Source organism: Denticeps clupeoides, chromosome 16, assembly GCF_900700375.1.
Source record: "Denticeps clupeoides chromosome 16, fDenClu1.1, whole genome shotgun sequence".
Classification (NCBI taxonomy): domain Eukaryota; kingdom Metazoa; phylum Chordata; class Actinopteri; order Clupeiformes; family Denticipitidae; genus Denticeps; species Denticeps clupeoides.
Window position 1 is genome coordinate 16,438,259 of NC_041722.1, and position 26,044 is coordinate 16,464,302.

At 45.3% G+C, this 26,044-nt stretch overlaps 1 protein-coding gene across 1 annotated transcript in view; it reads left to right on the plus strand.

The window, feature by feature from the left end:
• phlpp2 (PH domain and leucine rich repeat protein phosphatase 2) overlaps positions 1-25,910 on the plus strand; it is a 44,853-nt gene extending 18,943 nt beyond the window's left edge. The window contains exons 6-19 of the mRNA XM_028956446.1: positions 4,693-4,847; positions 7,733-7,879; positions 10,285-10,515; positions 12,200-12,402; positions 12,643-12,703; positions 14,219-14,314; positions 14,927-15,082; positions 15,760-15,960; positions 16,201-16,363; positions 16,658-16,788; positions 17,012-17,143; positions 17,606-17,800; positions 18,270-18,501; positions 18,604-25,910. Of these exons, the coding sequence (XP_028812279.1) occupies positions 4,693-4,847; positions 7,733-7,879; positions 10,285-10,515; positions 12,200-12,402; positions 12,643-12,703; positions 14,219-14,314; positions 14,927-15,082; positions 15,760-15,960; positions 16,201-16,363; positions 16,658-16,788; positions 17,012-17,143; positions 17,606-17,800; positions 18,270-18,501; positions 18,604-19,899 (3,399 nt within the window). The 3' untranslated portion in view covers positions 19,900-25,910. The remainder of the gene's footprint in view (positions 1-4,692; positions 4,848-7,732; positions 7,880-10,284; positions 10,516-12,199; positions 12,403-12,642; positions 12,704-14,218; positions 14,315-14,926; positions 15,083-15,759; positions 15,961-16,200; positions 16,364-16,657; positions 16,789-17,011; positions 17,144-17,605; positions 17,801-18,269; positions 18,502-18,603) is intronic.
• The last annotated feature ends 134 nt before the right edge of the window (positions 25,911-26,044 follow it).

The window sequence follows — 26,044 nt, forward strand, 5'->3', positions numbered from 1 at the left end:
TCAAGGATGACTAGTGACTCCGTTCTTCATTGGCTGGAGGCGGTGACTATGAATACAGGCATATATATTGGGTGTTGCATTTCATCAGATGAGTACTAACACTCAGTTCTTTGGGTTATTAAACATGGATAGCTGGGATTATCATTCGGTGGATGCGTCAGCTATAGTTGATTATGGAAGAAGAGGCTATTAAAAGGAGACTGCATGGATGATGAAAAGAGAGAATAGTAGTGGTCCCAGTGGAGAGCAATGATGTGCTGTGGAACACAAACACACTTTTTTTTTTTTTATAAACAGGATCTGATTCAAGGTCAGGAAAGCCAAGGTCAGAGAAGGCAGTCAGCATTATCTGGTGGTTAACCATGCCAAAAGCTGCAGACAGGTCTCAAAGGATCAGGATGGATGACTGGGAGGTCACTCTATGAGAGGAGGGTGTTAAAGCAGGCTTACTTGAGCAGAAATACTTAAAGCCAAATTGGCAGAGAAACACAAATAAATGGCAGAAGGAATTGTAATGGGAGGAGTGAAACTGGTTTGTGGGTTAGGAGATGTTTTATTCAAGAGAGAGTTCTCATAATAGGCTGGATCTAGGAAATAGATGAGGTGAACCAAGTTGTGGAAGGTCCAACCTATATCCAACTTTTTAAGTCAATGTTATCATTAAAGATGTACAGGGAAAATTCAGGAAACATTTAGTGATTTTTGGAAGGTGTAATGCAATATTCTATGTCTGTTACTTAGATATCTAGTAGATATCTTGTGATAAGCCATGATAGTGTGTGATTGTGCTTGTTTTCCATTAAAATATGAAATGGTGCAAATAGTTTGTAACAAAGTTTTGGTGAGTGTTAAGATCCCCGCGAATGGCAGGACATGTCTTCACTAGAGCGTTGACTTGAATATCACCTTCACCTTCACTATGGTGCATTTTTGAAGCCCTTGTGTCCTTTGGCCCATCCACTGGTAGACAGAGATCTTTGTGAGCATGTGACTGGTCTCCAGAGCTGTCTGTCTGATACATTTCTTTCATTAGCGTCCCAGTTGCTGTGGCAATGTTACTTCATAAATGATCAAAGATCACTGGGAGGTACCATTGTATTCAGGTCATGTGTATCATTCACTTCAATTTCCATAGTGCTTCTTTAGTGGAACACAGACTCCTAAAGATGATCTCATATAGGGGTAGACTCTAAATAAAGAGTGCCCTTTCATGGCCCTAGGATGATTTTACACAGTTCAAGCAGAAAATAATGTCAAAACAACTCAAGATAAGATGAGCTTAGTTATCTGGGGTTACATTAGTCTTTAGAAGACAATCAACTAATGAATACTCGTTCAGATACTTGTTCAGTCCCTAGTAATCTCACGACTGGATAACTGTAACTCCCTACCTCTGAATGCAATCTGGCCTCTACAACTAATACAGAATGCAGCAGCATAATTCATTTTTAAATTTCCCAAACCACCCCACTGCTACGTTCCCTCTACTGGCTCCCAGTAGCTGCCCCACCGCATCATATTCAAAGTACTGATGCCGGCCTACAAAGACAAACATGGGGTAACACATCCTACCTCACAGCTTGTACTATACCTCGCACTCTCCAAGCCTCCAGTCCTGCTCCCCAGGTCCCTTCACCGCATAAGGGACGAGGAAGACACTCATCTAGACTCTTCTCTGTCTTGTCCCCTAGATGGTGGAATGAACTTCCCTCAAGGTCAGAACAGCACAGTCGCTGAGTATTTTCAAACGGCATCTTAAAAAGGGAGTTTATTGGTTGCCTTTGCTTTTGGGTGGTGATGTGTTTGAGCGAGTATGGCCTTTCTCTTCCCTTCAGTCCTTAACTCCAGCATCTGTTCTCCTGCACCTCAAATTTTCGAATTACCATCAGTTCCATCCCTTTCCTTCCGCCGGTCCTAACAAGCTCAGCGCACCTCCGCTGGGGCAGAGCTTCCTCGTAAGGATATGGAGATGGGGGGGGGGGGGGGGTAATACTCCGAAAAGTGAAAATCCAATTAGGCGGAGTTGAGTGGTGAGGCAGCGGCTGCATGGGTGGGTCTGTGATAGGGCAGAGATCCTGGGCTGGGTATGGAGGACCAGAGCGAGAGAGGGGCCAGGGGGGATTAAACGGTCCGGGGAAGAGGGGCAGCGAGTGGATTTGGGGAACTTCTTGCCAGCTTGGAAACAATCATGCCTTTGTGTGTGTGTGTGTGTGTGTGTGTGTGTGTGTGTGTGTGTGTCAAGCTGAACAGTAGCGCTGATTTGGGCCAGCCTGCTTAATGGGCTGTTCGTGCCTTTGAGGTGCAGGGATAATGGCCAGGCAGGCAGCATCAAGAGCCACAAGACAGTGCAACTCATGCTATGGCCCGGATACGAATGTGCTCCTCTTTCAGTTGTTCCTTCAGATCTTAAGACACAGCTCTCAGCGAGCAGCGGCAGTACTGGAATGATGCAGTAGTGTGGTGCAGCAGTTTGCATTTAGCGAATGTGTTACTACATAGCATGGGACAAGGACCAGATTAAGGGACCTGATTGGTTTAGTAAATTTACCGTCTGGATTTTAACATCTTATCTTGTGGCTTTCCCGTAATCCTGCATACACACCGGTCCTTTAACATTGCATTCCAGGGTATCCCAGTGGAGAGTGGGACTGAGCTGCTAGCACTTCCTTTCTACCTGAAAGCAACATTAACAAACAATCAAACTGCACTATATTACTAATTATAATTATTGCCGCACACGTTTTCTGTACACAGGGGCTACTGGTAAGATTTGCACACTTCTAATAAAGTGGTTGGAAAAGCTAACCTTATTTGTGTCAGAGTGTTGATAAATAGCTGCAAATAGCTGCAGATGGAATGGGGCTCACTGGAGTCGTTTGGCCTAATCCCCAACGGTCCTTACTCGCACACGATTGTGGATTACTGAGCACTCATATATTAGCTGTCAGACTGGCCTGCCTGGCTGATGATTGCTGGTGGCCCCGTGCATGTCACATGTTAATGACTGAGCATGGTGTTAATGACTGAGCACTGGACTGCAAAACATCAAAGGGGAGAACCCGAGAACAGGGCAGTTGCAAGTGTCACAGGCGACGTTGCATCTGTAAATGTATTCGCCTGTTCCACAGGCCCTAAAGGACCAAGTGATATTAATCACGTGTCCTGCATCATGGCGGGAAATGTTTACTGCATCACGCGCGACATCACAGAAATGAAAGTGAAAGTGAAGTGATTGTCACATGTGATACACAGCACACAGTGCACACAGTGAAATTTGTTCTCTGCATTTAACCCATCACCCTAAGTGAGCAGTGGGCAGCCATGACAGGCGCCCGGGGAGCAGTGTGTGGGGACGGTGCTTTGCTCAGTGGCACCTCAGTGGTACCTTGGCAGATCGGGATTCGAACCAGCAACCTTCTGATTACAGGACCGCTTCCTTAACCACTAGGCCACCACTGCCCCCAAGAAATGCCAAATAAACAAGTATTCGGTTTCTCAATTTGTCTAGTTTAGTCTACATGACCTTTCTGTGTCTTCATTCTGTAGAAACCATTATCCACAGTGGCATAAATTCCAGGGACAGTCCCCTTGAGCAACTTGGGGTTAAATGTCTTGTCTCAATGGGCTTTGACAGGCCCTACAGTTGACACCCCACGCACTTTGACCCTTTCTGCAAACAATGCAAAATGAAGAATAAAAAGGGAGAAACCTTGGAAAGGAATAAGTAAGAAAGGGAGTGAGCATGCAGTAGGTGTCAGAACAGGGTTGGTGTTCAAGAAAACAGTCCAAAGGCTTAAGACTTAGGTTGGTATTGAATGGTCCAACACGGTGAATGGGAGCAGTCACGAGTCCAAGTTTGAAGGTAGGAAGTGGGGTTTGAATCTCTGACTCCAGGTGCATAAGCACAGAAGTTAGGTGCACCCATTTTTCAAAGGCATTGCATTTAACAAGGCAATTTTACAGGTTAAATTGCTCTCCCTAAAGGCAATATTAACTTGTAAATGATTAACTAACAATCTGGTTAACATTAAGTTCTTTACTTGAAGCTCAATTCTACAAGAATGGTAACTTACTGAAAATGCATTGGTGCTGAAAGAAATGAAAACAAGATAAATTAAATAAAAAGAAAATCTAAATTAAATGTGTTTAAGCGAATGAATGACTTGGTGGAACGGTGGAACTTTGGATAAAAGCGTCGGCAAAATAAAGTAAAGTAAAGAACGGTGAAATGGTTGTCGAGCTCATGCGGTAAATGAGCAGTCAGCAAACATAAACTTCCAGTCTGTAGTACCTATCCTTTGTGTATGATTCTCTGCTTACAATTCAGGGGGGTGTTATTACTATTACTTATCCAAATGCCGCACTTCAGTTCTTACACCTCAGTTTCGTGCGGCATTCAAAGCCACACCCACCCAGTACTACAGAGCAGCTCCCTTAAAGTGATATTTGTGATGTCACAATGACAGCCTAGGAGGGAATGGATATGGAGTCGTGCAAAGGTGAACTGGTAGTTATAATGCAAAATGTCAAATTTGTATAAAATATCTACTACTATACAGTATGTAGTATGTCTTAAAATGAACTTGTTAACAAGCTACTCCATGGCCCACCATGGAAGGGTTTCAGGTAGACTGTGTTCTCATATGATTGTATGGATACAGAATGACACATTCCTCCTCTGCTCCTCTGTAGGTGGTCTCTCAGACCATTAGCCTGGTGGACTTGTCCTGCTACAGCCTGGAGGAGGTACCCGAGTATCTATTCTACAGCCAGGACATCACGCACCTCAACCTGCGACACAACTTCATGACCCTGGAGGGCCCTGGTGGCCTTCTGAACTTGCCCAGGTAAAGAGCTGAGCTTCTTCCTCAAACGAATTTGATTGCTTGTCGTGGACTGGTTTTGGTTGTGATTTTACCACCATGGAAAAGGTGTATGCATGTTGCTAACGACTTGACACACACCGCTGTCCAAATTGTGTGGTACCCAGGTGGAAGTTGACCAGTAGGAAACTCTGGCTGTAGGTGCATGTAAAGATGAAATCTGCCTGATAGCGTGTTTTCTTTTTGATGGGTGGACAGAATTTGGATGAGCGGGTGTCGTCATAGGTAGGCAGACTTGTTCCCTTTGTGTTAAGGAAGTCATTGACCCAGATTAAAACCTGCATTTTTAATAGAAACCGTACCATTAAATGATGCCCGGGAGTTTTTGTTCATTTTGTGTGATGCATGCGCCATCACTGTACAGAGGGAAAATCTCGGCTCATTGTTCCGCCGGGACGAGGGATGAAATGAAGCAGTTCAGAATCTTCCTCCGCAAGGCTGAAGGGACACTTATGTCCCATCGACTCTGCAGACAAATCCGGCCTATAGGAATGAGCCATAAATGGGCAATTACATCAGAGATGATGCTATTAAATGTAATGTCAGGGGACATGTGGGACACATTAGCAGACGTGTTGAGAAACGCAGCAGAAGCAGGAGGGCTGGGAGCCGCTGGATGTGGGTACTTGGGGTAATGAAGGCAGGCAGAGAGGGGAGGGGATCACTCAGGGGACCGCTCAGCAGCGGTGAGGGTGGCACGCGGTGCAGCAAGAAGGCCAGGGTGTGTCGTGGTGTGGTGGTGGAGGAATCAGGCTGGCGAAGGGGGTGCCTTCAGGCGTACGTTGGCAACATCAGGGTCAGAACGAGAAGGAGGCAAGGCGCTAAGAATGGTGCAACAAAGGCAGTTGGCAGCAACAAAGGGCAGAACCACAATGATGAGCGGGCGAGGCTCCAAGATGGCGGCCGGATGTTTACAGTGTGCGCCGACCCTGCTTGCATCTGCTTCCAGTGTGTGTGTGTATGAAAGAGGGAGAGAGGCCGAAAGAAAACGAATGGAACACGTTTGGGAGAAAGTCTGTGTGACTGGGTAATTTTTACACATCGTTGCTTTGCTCTCTTTTTCTCCCTCGTGGCCCCTCTCTTCCCACCTCGCTCTTTACCTTCGCCCTCTCTCTTTCTCTTCCTCTCCCCTCCTGACTGTATATTTAGTAACTCCCTGTCGCAGTGTGTGTGTGTGTGTGTGTGTGTGTGTGAGTCCAGACATATGTTGTGAGTCAGGCAGCCACCTCCATTGCTTGCAGGGTGCAGAGGAGCAGTAGCCATTACCCCCTGGCCCCTTCCACATCGCTACGCTCATTACGGTGCACTTCACCAGCCCCCAGTCGCATCGCCGCGGAATGCAGCGGCAGGGCCTGCACTTCCTGTCTGGGGTCTTTTATGTAATGCCATTATTTATTCTCTTTTTGTTTTATTTTCACTGGGAAGATTTTAAAATCCTGCCTGTCTCAGTTTCTTCTTATGCATTTGTGTGTTTGGCAATCTGTCTGCCTGTCTAGTTGTGTGTGTGGAGTGTATTTTGTTTTTACAACTTAGTGGGGACCAAATGTACTTGCCAAAACAGGACGTTTTAGTAAAAATGGGATCATTCTGTTGTTGTCCACAAGGAAAAGCTTATTCGCAAAAGATAAATATGATATAAAAAAAACATGGTTCTCCTACAAATTGAGCTAATGTCCTGCCAATTGGCCAATTCTTTTTGTAATAGTCAGCAATAGAAAGAGGCTGTGATGGCCAAGTCCTCTCATGGTAAACAAACATACATCAGCATGTTTGTGTGCCCTATGATTAGTTCCATGAAATCATGTGAAAATAATAATTAATGACCATGTTTCCAAAAACTAGGCATTGTAGAGTAGTGTACCCACCTCTTTCCTTCATGTCCGCCCATCTTTTCCGCATTTCATTTCCTCATCCTGTGGGGTTGGTGGGTGCCAAGCGGGTACGGAAACGGACCCCTTGCTGGTTCAAGTGCAGAACTGCAAAGGTGCCACCTCAGGTGCCACTGAGCAAAGCGCCGTCCCCACACACCGCTCCCCGGGCGCCTGTCATGGCTGCCCACTGCTCACCAAGGGTGATGGTTAAAAGCAGAGGACACATTTTGTTGTGTCACCATGTGCTGTGCTTCAGTGTTTCACAATGACAATCACTTCACTTTCACTTTCCATTAGTTGCAGATTTGTGTTGTGTTAGATCTCTGGTCACAGTTGGCGGCAAGTCCATGTGCATCTTTAGGTTTTGTCTGGCGACCATTAGTGACCACTAAATCAGACTTAAAATGATGTAATGTGAACTAGTCTTAAAGTAATATCATGACCACAGAGAACAGAACTTGCTCTTTTGCTTCTGTGTGGGTCTGTTCTGGGTTAGCGGTCCGACTGGGACGATGACCGTCAGCATTATTTATGGTCTAACTGGTGTATGGAATTAAAACTCCTCTGTTGTTTTCATGTAGCAGATCTAGTCACCCTGGCGTGAGTCTCTCTGTCTCTGTGTGGGTTTGTGTCTGTTTGAAAGTGTCCGTGTGTGTGTGTGTGTTGGTGGCTGCTCTGGCTCTGGGAGTGATAAGGCTGTGACTGTAGCCCCGTTGTGAAAAGGCCCGAGTGGATTGTCAGCAGCTCTGTGTGAGGAGGTCACTGGAGGCACTGGAGTAATTACTGAGCTCCGAGCCGCTCTGTCCCCGCGCCGCTGTCAAACGAGGCGACTAGCAGACAACAGCTTGTCTTTGTGTTTGTGCTGCTCGTCTCTGATCTGCATCTTTTCCAGCCTGATGGAAGAGAGGAAGTGAATGCGTTGTGGCCCTGGTGTTCTCCTGCAAATGCCAGATGACTGTGGGAACTCTGTCCCCGCAGGTTCTTCCAGCTGAAGAGCCTGAATCTCTCTCACAACCGCCTGGGCGTGTTCCCCGAGTCTGTGTGCGACATCCTTACCCTGACCGAGCTCAACCTGTCCTGCAATGGCCTCCACACTGTTCCTCCTCGCATCGGCAACCTGCAGAGGTGCGTATCTCTTCAAGCCGCAGCCAGTCACGAGCTGAGATCTTCACCTAATTCCTTCACGCTGCTCAGCTAGATATGTACAGTATGAGCACCTGGACAGACCCCACATACACACACTCACCCTAATTTTTACAGCTGACACAATCATGTTGTCATGACAGTAATGCCAATGATGTTTGGCAATTTTTCAGGTTCCAAACTGAATTCACTTTGGCCCCAATGCTATGAACGGGTTTCACAAACCACTGTTGGTGGAAACGGAGCATGACTCATTTACAGCATTACATTTACATTTACAGCATTTATCTGACGCCCTTATCCAGAGTGACATACAGTCAGTAGTTACAGGGACAGTCACCCTGGAGACACTTAGGGTTAAGTGTCTTGCTCAGGGACACTATGGTAGTAAGTGGGATTTGATCTTGGGTCTTCTGGTTCATAGGCGAGTGCGTTACCACTAGGCTACTACCCCCCTATGACTCAATCTGCCTACACCACTCCAACCCAGTTCTCCTTGTTGTGAAGTAACTGTGAGAGCATCACACAGAATACTGAATAGACCCATGTCTGTAGACCAGTTGTTCTCCTGGGCCCAGAATATTTTCACTTTATTGGAGTGATTGGAGAAATCACGCCTATGAACCAGAAGATGCAGGTTTCCAGTTTCAAACCCCACTTACTACCATTATATCCCTGAGCAAGACACTTGACCCTGAGTATCTCTAGGGGGACTGTCTCTGTAACTACTGATTGTAAGTTGCTTTGCATAAGGGCGTCTGTTAAATGCTGTAAATGTAAATGAGAACCCTTGCCATGGTCTTGTTGTTTGATTTATATGTAGGCCCATCATTTATAGATTTAAGTGAAATATCTTATTTGACAACTATACAATTAAGGGTGAAAATCTTCAGAACCCGCTGTGAAATATTTTTGGAACTTTTCACTGCTGCAGACCGTTTTGTTGGTTATTAATAACCTCAAATACAAATTGCACTCCTAGAATTGCACCCTATGGTGCCTGGTTGCAAATCCTCTCTTTTACTTCCAGAGAGGAAAGTCTGGTCAAATTCACCTTCCCTTTGTGAGAAACTCCTTTTAGCATGAAGAACTGTCTGCAGGTTTCTTCCTCTGGGTCGTCTGAAATGCCAGCATATGATAATGGACCACGGTTCTCAATAAAGACTTCACTCGACTGCTGATGAGAGGGGACATTTTGGTGCTCCCATGAGGAACTGAGGTTGTCGCCGATACTCTGCGATTCCACGCGTTTGTTCTAAACCACACAGTGCTGTTGGGCATCCCCAGAGGCATTTTTCTTTGACCCCCCCTTTTTTGGTTTTGTTACCTCATTTTAATTGAACTAGTAAAAATGCAACTCTTTCTCTTATTTAACCAGATTAAATCAGGCTTAAAATTCAGCCTAGATTTAGTGCTCCCGGTCTACTGCTGTTTGCTGTTTGGGGGGGGGTCATAATGGAATTTTACATATTTGCTACCAACTCAATGTCTTTTTATGGAAGGAAAGCCAGTGTTTAATCCTTTTTTTGTCAGTATGAAATGTGCTAGAGAGACATTTAAACCACGTGCTGTGTTATATGCTACCTATATTCTCTTCCCTTTAAGTGAAAAATTAGTCAGACAGCCTTAAAACTTTTGTCTTCTGACTCACAATATAAAATCCCTGAGAACTGGCCAGTGCCAGTGGCAGCAATAAATGCCAGAGACACAGTTTTTCAAATTTGCGTGGCTGACCAAGGCCCGTGTGCACAGAAATCCTGACCAGTGCATGGTCTAGTGCTGTTAAAAAGAGGAAATGCGGCCAAAGTGTTTAATGAGCCACAACGCTAACACTTATTATGCTTACACTAATGTCTAATACTCACTTAGATCGAACAGCATGACCGCACAAAGACTTCATGCTACCAAACGACTTTGCATCGTAATGAAAGAGAACATTTTTATTTTTCTGTGCCAGTGTTTGTTCCTATTTAACATTTAAGTTCTGCACTTGAAAACCCCAAGCATGAAATACACTGTTATAACTCCATTTATACTGTTAAATTACATAGCACTGACATTTGTGCAGGCATTTTGTTAAGGGCACTGCTGCATTAGCCACTATGCTAATGGAGTTTTGGCAGTTGCTAAGATTAGGCTATTTCAGAATATCCAACCTTGGGACTAATAACCAGGATTATTATTACTGCGATTAAAATCAACAGGACCCATTTATTGAAAATATGTCATTCTTGTTTATTTGTGTACAGGACCAATTATAGGACATGCTGGCTTCGTGGCGCATGGTCGGCAGTATATGCAGCTTGCTGCCATATTATTAAATACCGTTTCTACTAGACAGAGGAAATTCTCCGAAGCTAATAAGGAGTGTTCCCCTCGTTCCCCAGCCTGCAGACCTTCTCTCTGGACGGCAATCACTTGAGCTCCCTGCCGGAGGAGCTGGGCAGCCTAACGCAGCTCTGCAGCCTGGGGCTCTCCTTCAACAACTTCCCCCACATCCCCAGCGTCCTGGAGCGGCTGAGCGCCTTGGACCGGCTGGCCATGGCTGGAAACAGGGTGGGGACCCTGGAGCTGAGCTGCCTGGCCAGGATGAACCATCTCAAAAGCATCGACCTACGGTGAGGCATCAGAGAGCTCGGCGTGAGGCTGTCTTTGTCTCCACCACTCACTCTGGCTGTCTGTCTCCATTTCCTGTATGTCAGGGTAGACATGCATAATGCACGATCAATAGACAATGGTAATGTAATAAGTGGGCCCCATCAGTCCTTCAGTTAGAGCTGTAAGTGAAGCACATCTCCACAGGTGACCTTTCACGACCCCACGGAACCGATATCCATCTAGAACCACCGGTCATCATGCGGTGATGTGGTTTTGATGCTACTTATTCGGCATACTTTTCTTCTCCTTTTCTCATTCTTTTGTGGTTGGGGGGGTGGCATCTCGGATTGAAGTAGACAATAAAGTCGTTAATCCGCCTCTCGTCTTTTTTTCCCTCCTTTCGGGTCAGTTTTTCACTCTCCCGCTGCCCCTCACCTTGAAGGTGAGCTGAGTGAATTATTCGGCGTGGGCTGTTCTGTGGATTTATGGGGACCTGGCACACCTGCTTTGGATTAAGGAGCCAGTCGGCCTCATAAAAAGCAGTGCTGCCGCTGCCGCGTGAAACCGCAAGGTCTGGAGCTCATCAGAGAGCAGAGAGAGAGATAGAGAGAGAGAGGGAAGACAGGTAGTGAGTTGAGGAGGATGGGCAGAGTGGACGTACGGAGAAGGACAGTTGCTTCTTGCAAGAGGAACTTGCGTAAACAGCAGATGTGCCCGCCAGCTTTCGAGCCAACCTGTCACGATTCCATAAATCACCGCTCACCACGCACCGATGGCCAGACATGGCAGAACGGGATTAGGAATAGTTTTCTGCCGGTTGGAGCTCCTTGCCACTGAGATTCTGGCCAGAGAGGCCAAGTTCTGGGGCTCCAGAACTTGTCAGAGGTCCCTGACATTAGTTTTTTATACTGAAATTATCCCAAAATTGGTGGCCTAGCGGTTAAGAAAGCAACCCCCAGAAGGTTGCCGGTTCGAATCCCGAGCCGCCAAGGTACCACTGAGGTGCCACTGAGCAAAGCACCGTCCCCACACACTGCTCCCCGGGCACCTGTCATGGCTGCCCACTGCTCACCAAGGGTGATGGGTTAAATGCAGAGGACAAATTTCACTGTGTGCACCGTGTGCTGTGCTGCTGTGTATCACATGTGACAATCACTTCACTTCAAAAAGTGTTCAACTTGATTGTGCGTAGTCAAGTGTGAAGTGATATAGACGACTCGAGAAGACACACCCGTCAGAAAGCAGGTTAGAATCAGTAATCTCCCTCTCACTCCCCCTGTGTCTGTCCAGTCTCTATAGTCATATGTACACAGATTAAATTATTATGTTAGTTGGACTAAAATGTTAGTCTGACTGAATTTATTCTAAATTGAACTTAAGCTCCTCCAACAGCTCCAGCTTGCGTTGTCAGTTGCGTCCAGTTGAGTGTCACCTTCTTGACCTTGTGTACTGAAATAAAGACAGTCGTTATAACCATAGCTCGAGTGAACTATGCATGTAAACATACTGAGTGTTTGTGTTGTTCCATGCTGTTTTGTTTGTCATGCTGTATTTTGCAGCTGTAAGATGTACTTATATTATTGAAAAAATTGTTTACATGGCTTGGATGGTTTTTAGTCTTATTCTGGGTCAAATGATTGTGTCCACAGTCCAAAGGCAAGCAGGTTATGTGTATGTGTGTGTGTGTGTGTGTGTGTTGCGTAGACTGAATGGGCTTCGGTGTGTGCGGAGCGAAACCCTTGACCCTGTAAAGCAGCTAACTCACCTGGACGTACGTGACAACTGCCTCTGCACCCTGGACCTGAGCTCCGCCTGCTGCCTGGAGAGTCTCCAATGCCAGCGCAACCAGCTGGGGGCGCTAACACTGAGCGGCTTCACCCTGCGGACGCTGCACGCCAGCAAGAACCGTGAGTGCAGCCTACTCGCCCCTCTCCCTCTAACACGGCAGGCTCTGCACACTTACGTAAGACGCAGTCTCTCACTGGCCTGCCTATTGGCCGCACGTTGGGTTCGGGCACGGGGAGCGTGCCAGCTGCCAGTGCATCGAATTCGCTTGAATCACACGGCCCGTGCGTGCACACGCATTCACGTATACACACATTCAAACTGTTTTCCGCGTGGTTGTGATGATACGTGTTCCCTCACAGGGCTGAACACCGTGAACGTTTACCCAGTGCCCAACCAGCTGACTCACATGGACCTATCACGGTGAGGCACGAACCATGTGACCTACATACTTCTTGAGGCAGAGCACCTGAAGTAATACATTTGCCACTGTCCCCAGTTTTATGTAAAACCTATTAACCTCATGAACCTGTGTGATCGGTAAAAAAGTGTGTTTAAATGTGCAACTGTTGTTGATGTGTTTTATATACGGAACACATACATTTTTACCTCTTGATAGTGATAATCCTGAAATACACTGCATCCAGAAAGTATTCACATGTCTTTTCCATGTATTCTTATGTTACCTTATTCTAAAATAAATTAAATGCATCTTTTTCCTCGGAAATCTACACACAACACCCTATAATGACAATGTGGAAAGTATTCACAGCCTTTGCCATGAAGCTCAAAATTGAGCTCAGGTGCATCCTGTTTCGCCTGATCTTCCTTGAGATGTTTCTGCAGCTTTATTGGTTTCCACCTGTGGACAATAACAGTTGATTGGACCTGATTTGAAAAGGCACACATCTGTCTATATAAGGTCACACAGTTTACAGTTCAAGTCAAAGGAATTATCTCGAGGCACAAATCTGGGGAAGGTTACAGAAAAATACAAAAATGCTGTTTTTGAAGGTCCTAATGAGCACAGTGGCCTCAATCATCCATAAGTGGAAGAAGTTTAAAACTACCAGGACTTAGAGCTGGCCGGCCACTTAAACTGAGTGATCAGGGGAGAAGGGTCTTAGTCAGGGAAGATCTTAGTTAGTCAGGACCAAGAACCCCATGGTCACACTGTCAGAACTCCAGATGTCCTTTGTGGACAGAGGAGAACCTTCTAGAAGGAAAACCATCTGCAGCAATCCACCAATCAGGCCTGAATGGTAGATTGCCCATACGGAAGCCACTCCATTAGTAAAAGTTTGCCAAAAGGCGCCTGAAGGTCTCTGGTCTGATAAGACAAAGATTGAACTCTATGGTGTGAATGCCAGGTATCACAGTGCTCCTCACCAGGCACATCTCATCACCAGGCCAATAGCACCCCTACAGTAAAGCATGGTGGTGGCAGCATCATGCTGTGGTGATGTTTTTTCAGCTGTAGTAACTGGGAGACATGTGCTGTGAATACGTTCTAGATGCACTGTATAATCCCATTCCTTGTGTCACACAAAATATCTAAAGACTGTATTGGCAGTCAAAGTTATCTTTCAGTTCTTTCCATTTTTTCGTTGGAAAGTGGCAAAATGTCACAGAAATTCAGACCGTGTAATGGATTTTGAGGGTATAGGTGAAAGTTTGGAAGTATTGTTGTGGTACATTTTTATTTGCCTTTTTTGTCTTATTTGCTTTAACCCTGAAAACGATATATTTCAATGTGACCGCCTAAGAATACTCATTGCTCATTTCTGATCACATATCCTCTTTTGCACTTTTAAAAGTATTTTAAAGTATTTTTTTGTTTCAAATTTCATCTTCAGTATTTCAGTCTTTTTTCTGGTTCCGTTCAGTGGTTTTCGTTGAATATATATAAAATGTCACAATATACTACTGTTCCAACAGGAACCTTCTAGAGTATCTGCCAGACTGGGTGTGCGACAGCAGGAAAATTGAGGTGCTGGACGTCTCCCACAATCTGCTGTCTGAACTTCCCACCAGGTGAGTGGACAGGAACGGTGCCTGGCTCTATTCCGAACTTCCCTCTAAGTCATTCATTCCCAGTTTGTGCGCCTCAGGCCCAAATTGAGTGCGATTGAGTCGCTGTTAGCCTTGCAGCCGGACTCCATCCCCAGCACTGTGCACTTGTTTATGAGACAGTGGACCATATTAATGTGATTACACTGAGGTACAGTGACTGGGATTAGAGTCTGGCCAGACAGAGCACCGTAAATGGGATCTGCTCACTGACAGATGGATGATGATGCGACTCGGCCTCCCTTTTTCCTCCTCGCCGTCTCTCTCCCTCCCGTCTGTGTGCATCTGCAGACGGCAGAATCAGGAGAGGTCTGGTCGCATCAGCATGTCCCGTTGAACGCCAAATTGCACCCGTTTACATCGGAAACAACCAGAAATAAGCAACATGTTATTCAAATACCCCTGCTCATGCAGATGAGACTTTTACAGTTTTATTTATTACTGTGCAAGGAGTTTTTTTTTTTTTTTTCCGTGACTCCCGATTTCTCTCAGCTTTCATAAATGATCAAATGCACAGCGGGGGACCAGTCAAAGCCCCTCATCCCTCTTTTTCTCCCTTTTCTCTCTCTCCGGCAGACTGCTCAGCAGCCTGAGCCTGAGGAAACTGCTAGCTGGCAACAATCGTCTGCAGAGCCTGCCTGACCTAATTGACCACGTCCCCCTGGAAGCACTCGACCTGCAGCACAACAAGCTAGGCAAGCTCCCGGAGAGCCTCTTCTACAAGGCCTTAAAGTAGGTCACTCCCCCTGTCTGTCCCGTTCTGCCTCCTTTCCCTCCCCGTCTCCGTCCCTCCATCAGTCTGTGACAGGTGATTTGCGGGCTGCAGCCGAGATGCTCTCAATTTGTCGACTCAGTCTGAAATCCCCTATTCTCACATTCCCACCACGAGGCCCAGCGTCTTCCTCATAGATCCACACGCACCGCGTCTCTAGCCACGATCTTGGGGCCACGTGATCACAGGTCTGTCTCGGTGTTTATGGTAATCCAAGACACGCTCTCCCTCTTTCTTTCTTGACCCAGGGCGTGGTTCTGTAATCTGAGCCAGCCCAGTCTGAAACGTCTCCCATTTCCCGTCCGATAAATCACTTGATGACCATTTAGAGGCCTCATCTCTAACATCGAAATGAAGAGCGGCGATGACTCAAAGTGCCTCGGTGCTTTACTGTAAGATTGGGTGTTTTTCCTCAGCTAAGTGTTTTCAAATAGCTGCCATTAGGTGATGTAAGGCCTATTGATTTTTTTTTTTTTCTCATGCTCGGAATTAGCAAAAACATTATGAACCATGAATTTACATTTTACATCAGTGTGTTGCTATGAAAGCCATTACTCTGGACTGAGCAGCATGTCCTTTTCTGGGGTTTGCTGACAGCAGTCCTTACTTTGGATGTCCTTTCTGTCTCCCTTTTAAGCTTGAAGTACCTGAATGTCTCAGCCAATGCTCTAGAGTCCATCCCTCCCAGCAGCCAATCAGAAGAGAGCCTCAGCACTTTGCAGGAACTATACCTCACAAGAAATAACCTGAACGAGAACTGTGCTGCGCTGCTGGTGGGGCACCAGAACCTCCGCGTCCTGCACATGGCCTACAACCAGCTGCTGTCCTTCCCAGCCAGGTACTGTGCAGCTGCACTGTGCTGCCCTCTAGAGGACAGGAGGCCGCTGCCGTCTCCTCACTCCGTAGAAATGCTTTCCTGACCCATCATAGGCACTCTTTTTCACAGATTCTTGACCTTCATGCCCTCCCGTATAAATCTATTCAGTGTTTTGCTGTGAATGCCGCAGCACTGGGAGGTGCATGAATTTCTGCCTGTTGTGCTCTGATATTTCGACCTCCTGTTATTGTGCGTCGGCAGTAAGCTGAGCAAGCTGGAGCTGTTGGAGGAGCTGAATCTGAGTGGGAATAAGCTCAAGTCCATTCCCTCGACTGTGTCCAGCTGCAAGAGACTACACTCGCTTATCGCTCATTCCAATCACATCAGCGTCTTCCCCGAGGTCCTCAACCTTCCCGAAATCAAGGTCAGATCAGCTCTTGTATGGGTGTGGACGTATATAAAAACACACAGTTAGTATCATTTGACACTTATTTCACATTAATCATGTTGTAATACCCAAATACATATTCAACTCCGTATATACTGTATACTGTTATTGGTTACCAGCAACATTGGTGTATTCTTATCAACTAGAACATCCTTGCACATCATTAAGGATTTGTTTTCTTGTGTATCATGATATCACACATCCTTTTAGTTCTGCAGGTTAAGTGTGTGTGTGTGTGTGTGTGTGTGTGTGTGTGTGTGTTTTATAAAGCTGGTGGATGTGAGTTGCAATGAGCTCACTGAGATCCTGCTGCCGGACTCCTTACCTGCAACGCTGCAGGAACTGGACCTGACTTGTAACCACAGCCTCATACTGGAGCACAAAACACTCAACCTTTTTAGGTATGAATACACACACACACAAATCTCTCAACGTGTGGGAGTCTATGTATACATTACCAGTGTTCTAATACATCAAATTTAAATTAATTACCCGACCATGGATGAATAGAATCATGTGTTCCGGAGTTTATCCCTACAGGTAAATTATGGAAATGTGAGCAGAAGAAATGGACATACAGAGCACGTTTGATGTTCCTGCATTCTCCGTACTATTTAACTGCAGTCACATCACCACCCTGAAGTTGGACCAGAAGCCTGCTGCTGCCACTGCTGCTGCTCCTGGTGCAGGGGATTCGCTGGGCACCTCCACGCTGTGGGACCATGGCTATGCAGAGATGAGTGGGCAGAGAAACAAGTGAGCCGCACCCATATGTGTCTCTGTGTGTGTGTGTGTTTCACAACTGTCTATGTCTAGCTTTTCTGTGAAAGGTCAGAGTTCAGCGCTGACCTCAGGTCAGTGGTTTGTTCTTCCTTTGGGAATAATAGCGCTGGCCACTACATCTTTAATAAGGCCACTGTTTGTACCTGGCCACCACTTGTGGGGTTGTGAAATGCACACGGTCACAGTGTCGGTGTCTCATGTCTCTCCCACCCCCTGGGTTTGCCAGAGTGTATGTGTGTTTGGGTTTTGCACATTTGTGCACAGCTTACAGGTTGTTTATACATGGAGCTAGTACTCTAATGTCACATTCATTAGATGCACGTGTGACTTGGTAGCAGCCTGCTGTCCTGAAATGTAGACAAGGGGTATTGCAAGCGCAGGGAACGGGCGGGGTTTTATAACTGGGTAATAATGGGATTCTTCTTTATTGGTCAGACTGTGTGTCTCCGTGCTGGCAGTGGACCACTTCGGTGACAGTGTGGAGGCAGCCTATGGGATCTTTGATGGAGACCGCAACGAGGAAGTGCCCCGTCTGCTGCAGTGCACCATGGGAGACGTGCTGTCAGAGGAACTGCAGCACTCAATCGTGGACAGTGTGTACATGAGCAATACTTTCCTCACGTCACACAGGTAGAGTTGCTTTCGTTATCTCCCTTCCCCTCACTCTCCCTTCCTCTGTCTTCTATTTAGTACTGATATTTTTTACAGTTTTCTTAGAAACAATAGAGGGACTCACCTGATTATACTGGTCTATCAAGTTTTCTGTAAGTAAAATTTTGCCGGAAATCTGTGTATTGTTATATCCAGGTTCCGATTTCAGTGCACAACGTTTACAACATTTATCAGACGCCTTTATCCACAGCGACTTACAACCAGTAGTTACAGGGACAGTCCCACCCGGAGCAACTTAGGGTTGAGTGTCTTGCTCAGGGACACAATGGTAGTAAGTGGGATTTGAACCTGGTTCATATGCGAGTGTGTTACCCACTAGGCTACTACCACCCTACATTGGCAAAATAAAATCAAAGTTGCCACTTCACCCTGTTTCCTGCATGGCACATGTGGTTAATTTGGTTGCATCTGCACATATGTTTTGCAGAAAGCTTGGCATGGCTGGGCAGAAGTTGGGTGCCTCGGCTCTGCTGTGTTACATTCATCATGAGCCTTCTGAGCCTGGCAGCTACTTCTGCCTCACGGTGGCGAACGTGGGCACGTGCCAGGCGGTGCTCTGCCGAGACAGACAGCCCCTGCCCCTTTCTAAGGTCTTCAGTCTGGAGCATTGTGCAGAGGAGATGGAACGTGTCAAAAACACGAAAGCCATCATCACTGAGGTAGGTGGTGATGTCCTCACTATTAAATTTAGTGAGTGCAGTTCGTCATTATGTAGTCTGTGTTGCTGTTCTTAGTGACCTGAACATCTTTTGGACTTTCAGGATAACAAAGTGAGTGGAGTGACCTGCTGCTCACGACTGCTGGGCTGTTCCTACCTCTCGCCATCAGTGATCCCCAAGCCGTGGGCGCGGACAGAGCCCCTGTGTCCTCAAGATGAGTTCCTGATCCTGGGTAACAGAGCACTCTTCCAAACAGTCTCCTATCAAGAGGCTGTGAACACGGTCCAGGCTGTCCGCGATCCCCGAGCTGCGGCCAAGAAGCTCTGCACTCTGGCTCAAAGCTATGGTTGCCGCGACAATGTTGGGGCTGTGGTGGTGGCACTTCATATTGGGGAGGACAGCTGTACCTGTGAGCCACCACTGACCACCAGCACAGGGGGTCCTGAGGTCCGGGGAACTGTACCAGCAGCCATGTCAGCGCCTGCGCCCATCTCCGTGCCACCCATGGGAGACCCAGCCACCCCTTCCTCTAGTAGTGGCATTGCTTCTGAGTTTAACAGTGAGACTTCAGCCTCAGAGGTTGGGAGTGAGGCCGGTTCCACAGCCTCTGATGAGCACACATCCAACTCTGCTGCCCGACCTGAACGACGCTGTAGCCTCCATCCTACTGCAGTGACTATTAACAACAGCACTACAGTTCCAGGGGTACCTGGGGGACCGGGACCAGGTAGTGCCCATCCAGCTTTATTCCAGCGACAGCCATCTTGCACCACCTTCTCCAGCAACCAGTCCGACAATGGACTGGACAGTGATGATGAGGTGCCCCTGGAGGGTGTCATCTCAAATGGGAGCAAGCTGGAGGTGGAGGTGGACATCCATTGCTGTGCTTTCCAACTACGTTCTGGAGCCCCTGAGAGTCCCAATGAGAAGGACTTCCGTGGATCAGACTACCCAAATGGCAAGATGCGTCGCCAGAACAGTGTGGTGGTGTCCACCACAAATGGATGCCTGCTGGCTGTTTGTGGCCGGGAGATATCTGACCTAAAGAAGTCCCCCTCTACATCCAGCCTGTTTGGAAAGAAGCTCTCCAATGGCTCTGTGGTAGTCCCAGAGGATAGCCACAACCTCATCGAGGTGGCCCTGGAAGCTCCTAAAAAGAAATCGGGCTACTTTGCAGCCCCTGCTCAGCAGGATCCTGAGGACCAATTGGTGGTTCCCCCTAGCCTGGAGCAAGAAGTCAGGGAGCAGCTGAGGGGGCAGAGCCCCATGGTTCCAGGACCTCCACTCCCCTCCACACCCCCATCTGTAAGAGACACAGACTGGGACCACTCTCAGACTCCAGTCCCCGGTCTACCTGCAGCCAGCATGCAACAGGAGGTCTACGACACGGCCTTGTAAGACGGTGTCAGTCTAAGGTGTCTCTTGGACATAGTGCCATACAAAGAAGCCAGACGTGGCATGTTTGTGGTTCATGTGGGATATTCCAGTTCATTGTGTTGGGAGCCCCGGGCATGTGATTGCAGGCTGCCTGCCTTGGAAGTGTTAGTTGGGCATTTGCAAGAGTAAATTTAGCAAGTCAGTGAAGTATCAGGACCAATGAAATGAGGTCTTGACTCTACAAACCAAGGCAGGCCATTGTCCCAGCCTGAACTGGAATACCTCATGTACAGTACTGCTTAGATCTCATAAAATTACCACCCTTTACATCGAAGGTCACACGTTACTTAGTAGACTTTGGTCTAGTCTCTCATCTCAGAAGCCTCCTTGTTGTGAAAGTCTCAAGGGGCTGTCCTGTGACCAAACAGTGGATAAAAGTGCCTATAGTAGATGACCCTTCTCTGGGGGGAGGGGTCTTTAGCATTTTGACGCTCACAGAAATTAAACCGCTGGTGTCAGTGCCACCAGTGGTACATCTCATCTTCGTATCTCTCTGTCAGACGATCGCTTGTTTCTTTTATTTACTGCACTATGGAAGGATGGAAATAGCCTTGCCTTGTTGTTTGGGAACATGCTATAAGGACACACAACAAGCTAGAACAAGAAGAGGGGCGAAGGAGCAGTGTCCAGGTCTACACTAGGTTCTAGCATTTTCAGTATATAGTAGCTCTCATAGAGTCATTGGAGCCCTAGTGCACAAAACAGCATGCCTGGCCTTACTCAACGCATCAATTGTGGCATAGTTAATGGCCTGCCGTAATTGGACGGACAACATTTTGCCCAAATCAAGTGCTAGCAACAGTGCACCTTGCTCAGTGGATGGACAGGAAGAAAAAACTTGAATTGGATTTGAAAAGAAATAAGAAAGAAGAAGAAGAAGAAAAATTCTGACGTGTGTGTTGACACCACTGGAGAGTGAATGATTCATTACGAAAGGCCAGACAACACCTCATGAGTTTGGCTGATGTGACAAGTGAGTACCCATTTCAGTGTGCCATTGTATGTGGATGTGCTCTGCATAGACTGTACATCCTCCACATAGACAAATACAGGTTTATATGCAGTACTCCTGCTCTACTCAGCTGCTCTGCATTGGGACCGATCTTTCACTACTAACAAATTCTTCACAACACAACCATATAGTGATTAGTGTAATGTATTAAATGAGGAATCATGGTTTTTAGAATTCCAGTGTTAGAAAAAAAAAAAAAAACGATGCATATGATGTATTGTATGTATGTCTTTTTTGTATGTGTGTTTGAGCGTGTGTGGTACCAAGGTAATTTTTTTTTCTTTAGCTTCTCATTTCACGTGTTTTCTGTTTTAAAATAGGGTACCATAGCTTACTGGGGCTTTTGAAGTTACAGAGACCTGAGTGAAGGTCTGTGAAATGCGGTGAGGGGTGAACTTGGTGTACAGTGGCCACAGGGCTGCGTATTAATGGCACAGGGACTGATGCAAGTAAGACACATCAAGCATGACTTCTGACAAATGTGATGGGGACTGATTGCTTGTCACCTGTGACTGGGAGAAGGAAACATAATGTGAAAACGTGTCACTTGTCTCATTTGTGATGCACTCAGTGCCATTACAACACGTAAATGGCATTTTTTTTTTAACACACTGGCTCACAATCCAAGGAAGCAAATGAAAATCCCTAAAAATAATGTGCAGAAACTTGTACAACACAATATGCTTCTTTTGTTGCATATAAACTTAATGTAGGGAATGGCATTACAATGGCATCTTAGGCCGAAGCAGCTAGAAAGGACATCTGGTGGTTACATTTGCAGAGAACCCATAGTGATTCAGGCGTGGCTTTCTGCTAGCATGGGGTGTGTTATGTGGGTAGTGGCCTAGCAGGTAAGGAAATGGACCATCCCCACACGCTGTTCCCTGGCGCCAGTCATGGCTGACCACTCCTCACTAAGGGTGATAGGTTAAAAACAGAGGACACATTTCTTTGTATCACAATGACAAAATCAATCACTTTCACTTTTATGTACTTTAAGGAGAGTAACAGGCATCTTAAATAAAGATCGGCAACACACAGACAATCTTTGAGACTCTCACTTTCTTTCACCAAGATTGTCCGGGAGCTGATGAAGTCTTCCTGTTTCAAGGCTGGCTTTTTATAATTGCATTATAAATGCTAAATTTCAATGCAATGCTATTCGCACACAAGCGTAGCTCAGAAGAGCCGTTGGCTCTGTGCTAAACTACTGAAAGATGTAATATATCCAATTAGGGATATTTCATTGTCTGCAAATAGATTTTGGAAAGGTTAGACGGAAGCTCCTAATGCACTCATGCTGGTGCAAAGCCATTCGAGGGATTGTTTTGTGCCGTGAACACTGGAAAGTGGTGGGAGATTGGTTAAAGATTGAATTTTACCATACAGCGCTGGTGATGTGCTGTGACAGTGTTAAGCCACCTGTACCAAATCGAAAGCACTTTGTTTCACATCCATGTTGGCAATATAAGCTGAGTTGATTTTGAGTTGCAGAGCAGTTTTACTGCATCACCTTCTGCCTCATCCACATTTGGAGATTTCACTTGGTTTCCATGACGTCTTTGTCGTACCTGTGCCAAAACATGTTTGTTTTCCTCAGAGCATTGAGATACCAGGATTTATGTCTCCCCATTCTTCCTTGGCTGTAGGAGATCATTCATTAGTTTACAGAGTTGGGAGAGCCCGACCCCCAGTTCTTCTAACACATCTCTACATGAACATAATCACCACTTTCACTTTTTAATCATTATTGTTTGCGTGTTTCGCACTTTTACACAGTTACCATTGGGAAGTTGAAAAACCTTAAATTCGTTTCATTACTGACTAAAACCTTTGCACAGTACTGCTGCTGTTGTGATAAGGAGAACAGATTGCTGTGTCTTGTCCACCCGTTGTTAGACTCATACTGCATATCATTTCTCTTGTGCCAAAGGATGAGGGTGGAACACAAGAACCCCAGGTTGTAGAATCAAATGAAACCTTGGTGAGCTGTGATTTTATTTCTAGTACTTCAGTTTTGTCTATTTCTATCTTCTGGTTTCTGTTTAAAGGTGAACCAGTTTAGGAAAAAAAAAAAACAGTATTATTTTTGGTGAGGACTGAAATCTCAGGTGGAAACTTTAAGCTTGACCTTTCAGAGCTCAGTGTCTTGAACGTATGTGACTTCTAGCAGACGATGAAGGTGAAATTCCCTTTAAAGACAAAGTTTAAACAGGTTGTAGTCTTCAGATAAGATGTTGAAAATTTAACACAATCCAACTGATTTGACTCATAAATCGTTCACAATATGTTTTATTCCAGAATTTCCCTTGGAATCATGTGACACTGTGGAAGCACTTTGTACATAATTCAACTGAATCTATAGGATATATATTATTATTATTATTATTATATTAGTATTATATTAGCTATTTGCTGAAATGCACATTAACTCATTGGTCTTGAGTTGTGATTGTTCTGGCTGGACTTGGCCAAACACATTCAGTCTTCTCTAAGAGAAAGTCATGTTGGGGAACTCTACCGTACATATTCATTACGTGGCGACTGGGATGATTTATCTTTCATTGCAAAGATGAACTTCGATTTTAAATATTTGGGTAGTAGGGGTGGTAGTAGCTTAGTGGGTAACACACTCACCTATGAACTAGAAGACCTAGGTTCAAATCCCACTTACTACCATTGTGACCCTGAGAAGGGTGACTGTCCCTGTAACTACTGATTGTAAGTCGCTCTGGATAAGGGCGTCTGATAAAAATGCCGTAAATTTCAAATGTAAAATATTTAGGTTGGTCTCATTACTGAACAAGATTTGGGCTCCGTTTGCAGATATGGGGTTTTTGAGGTGGAAGCACACTTAATAGGCGCTGTTGATAACAGATAACGGGAAGCAGGTCGTTTGATTGCACTTTGTCGGGTGAACTCATGCACCCTGCTTGGGCCATTTTCTTGTCAGAAACCCGCTGACTGTGTTGGCCTAGCCGGGCCTGTTTATTCCAGACAGTTCTTTACCACAGATAAGCAAAACCTTTTCCCTTTTAATGACCAATTAGTCATTGCAACTTTGCGGTATATGGAAATGTGAAATTGGAAAGGGTTTCAATCCCTAGTTTATCCCCAAAGTCTGATAAAATATCAGATATAATGCTAGATTTACGGTTGACTGTGTGGGAACTATACCCCGTCCAGGAGAGGAATAATTACAGCAAGCAGTTAGGAATGCACAAAGGATGTTCCTTAACATGGAATAATGCAATTAGCTTGTAGATAATTAAAAGGTTAACAATGTTGAGTGGCCTACAACCTAGGATGATTTTTTTTTCAGTGCTCACTGAACACGTACAGTAATTTAGCATCCTTTTGTTTGTATGTGTGTATGTGAAAGAGTGTGTGTGTGTGTGTGTGTGTGTGAGAGAGAGAGAGAGAGCACACTGTGAAATATTCTGCATCATATTTGACCATTCGTCCCCTCTCTTCCCAAGTGTTTTTGTGGGTAATGTGTGTGAACTCCAACCACGTGTGGCCCCTAGTTTGCCAACGGGGAACGTACTTGAGCCATTCAAGTGCTTCACTGTCCCCTTTAGTGTATCTAGCAGCCAAATATCCACCCAGATCTCAGTACCGGTACAATCTTAAATAACTTTTTTTTTTCTTTATATTTTTTTCTCCTTTTCTTTTACAAACCAAAAACAAAAAAAAATGTTGAGACACTCTAACACGAAGAAGGTGAATGACGCGTGCGTGCGTGTTTGTGCACACAATTACGCATAAACATTCATGTAACAGCGTATGTTATGAGTACGATCACGTTGTACTGTAGATGTGCACGGTACTGGTTGTGATGTTACTGCTATATCACATCAGCAGCGATACAGGGTATAGGTGAAGGGAGCCAGCTGGAGCGACCGAGATATTATATCCCTTTAATTTTCTTCAGAACAGACAATGTACTATTGTGCAGGACCGAGTACCATAAAACTATGTAAATATATAGAGAAATGGACAAAAAAACGACTGTGTGTTGTTGTCAGGTATCAGAATTTATTATCTTTTCTTAAATAACGTCATTGATTTTACAATATTTGCATTTTTGTGAGAATGGGATCAAATTGAAATGTTTGTTTTTGTTATATTCCTCCCACAATCAGTAACAAACTGTGCTAAACTATGTGTTTTTCACGCACTGTACATGTTCTCTCATTTTGAATGAAATTTACAGTTAAATGCAACAAAGCTCATCTGTGACATGCTGTATGACGTATTTGCGTAGGTTTATGGTTCACTCTTTCCAGACAGGAGGATGGGGGGATGTTGCAGTTGCTTGCCATGTGACCAAAGTTTGATCTCACCATCATTTCTGTACATTCTTTTTTCTAGAGATGCTTGAATATTTTCTCTCAATGCCAAGAAGCCGAGGTTTATTTTTGTACTTCATTGTTTCATGCAAATTTATAGGTCCTCCAGTACAGAATCTTGAAGATTTGGGGATTCTGTGGTATAACGTCACCCATCGAGATACTATCTTTTGTTTAAGATACTAATTATTAATGTATTTAATGTCTGAAGCATGCCCTATATAAATGAATACACATAATATAAAGTATATATGAAAATGTGATTAATTTGTACGAATATTAACATTTTATGTTTATATGGCATTGTTTTGAATATCTGGAGCATATGATATTTTTATGTTTATATTTTAGCCTGCAGACAACTGCTGAACACACTTAACTTATGTTAAATATTTAATGTAATTAGTTATAGGAAATAATTTGTGTTGCTTTATGATTTAGGAAAGTGAGCACTTTTGCTGTCGGTCAGCCAGGAGTTGTGCCCACGTTGAAGAGTGGGTAGTGGTTCCTCATTTCTTTTGAGATGCTGCTATGACTAGTTTTAAGCAGAAAAGCTGTATTTTTAATTACCTTTCAGCCAAGTAGCAATAAAAATTTATAATGTGTCATGTGTCCAGATGTCATCTTTTCCCCCAGATCTTCACCTGTGATGGATTTCAGCACTCTTTTGCCATCCTTTGGCTAGATCCTCCTCCCAAACGTCTCTGTAAATACGCCTTTGGCTACACGCTTGCACACAGCT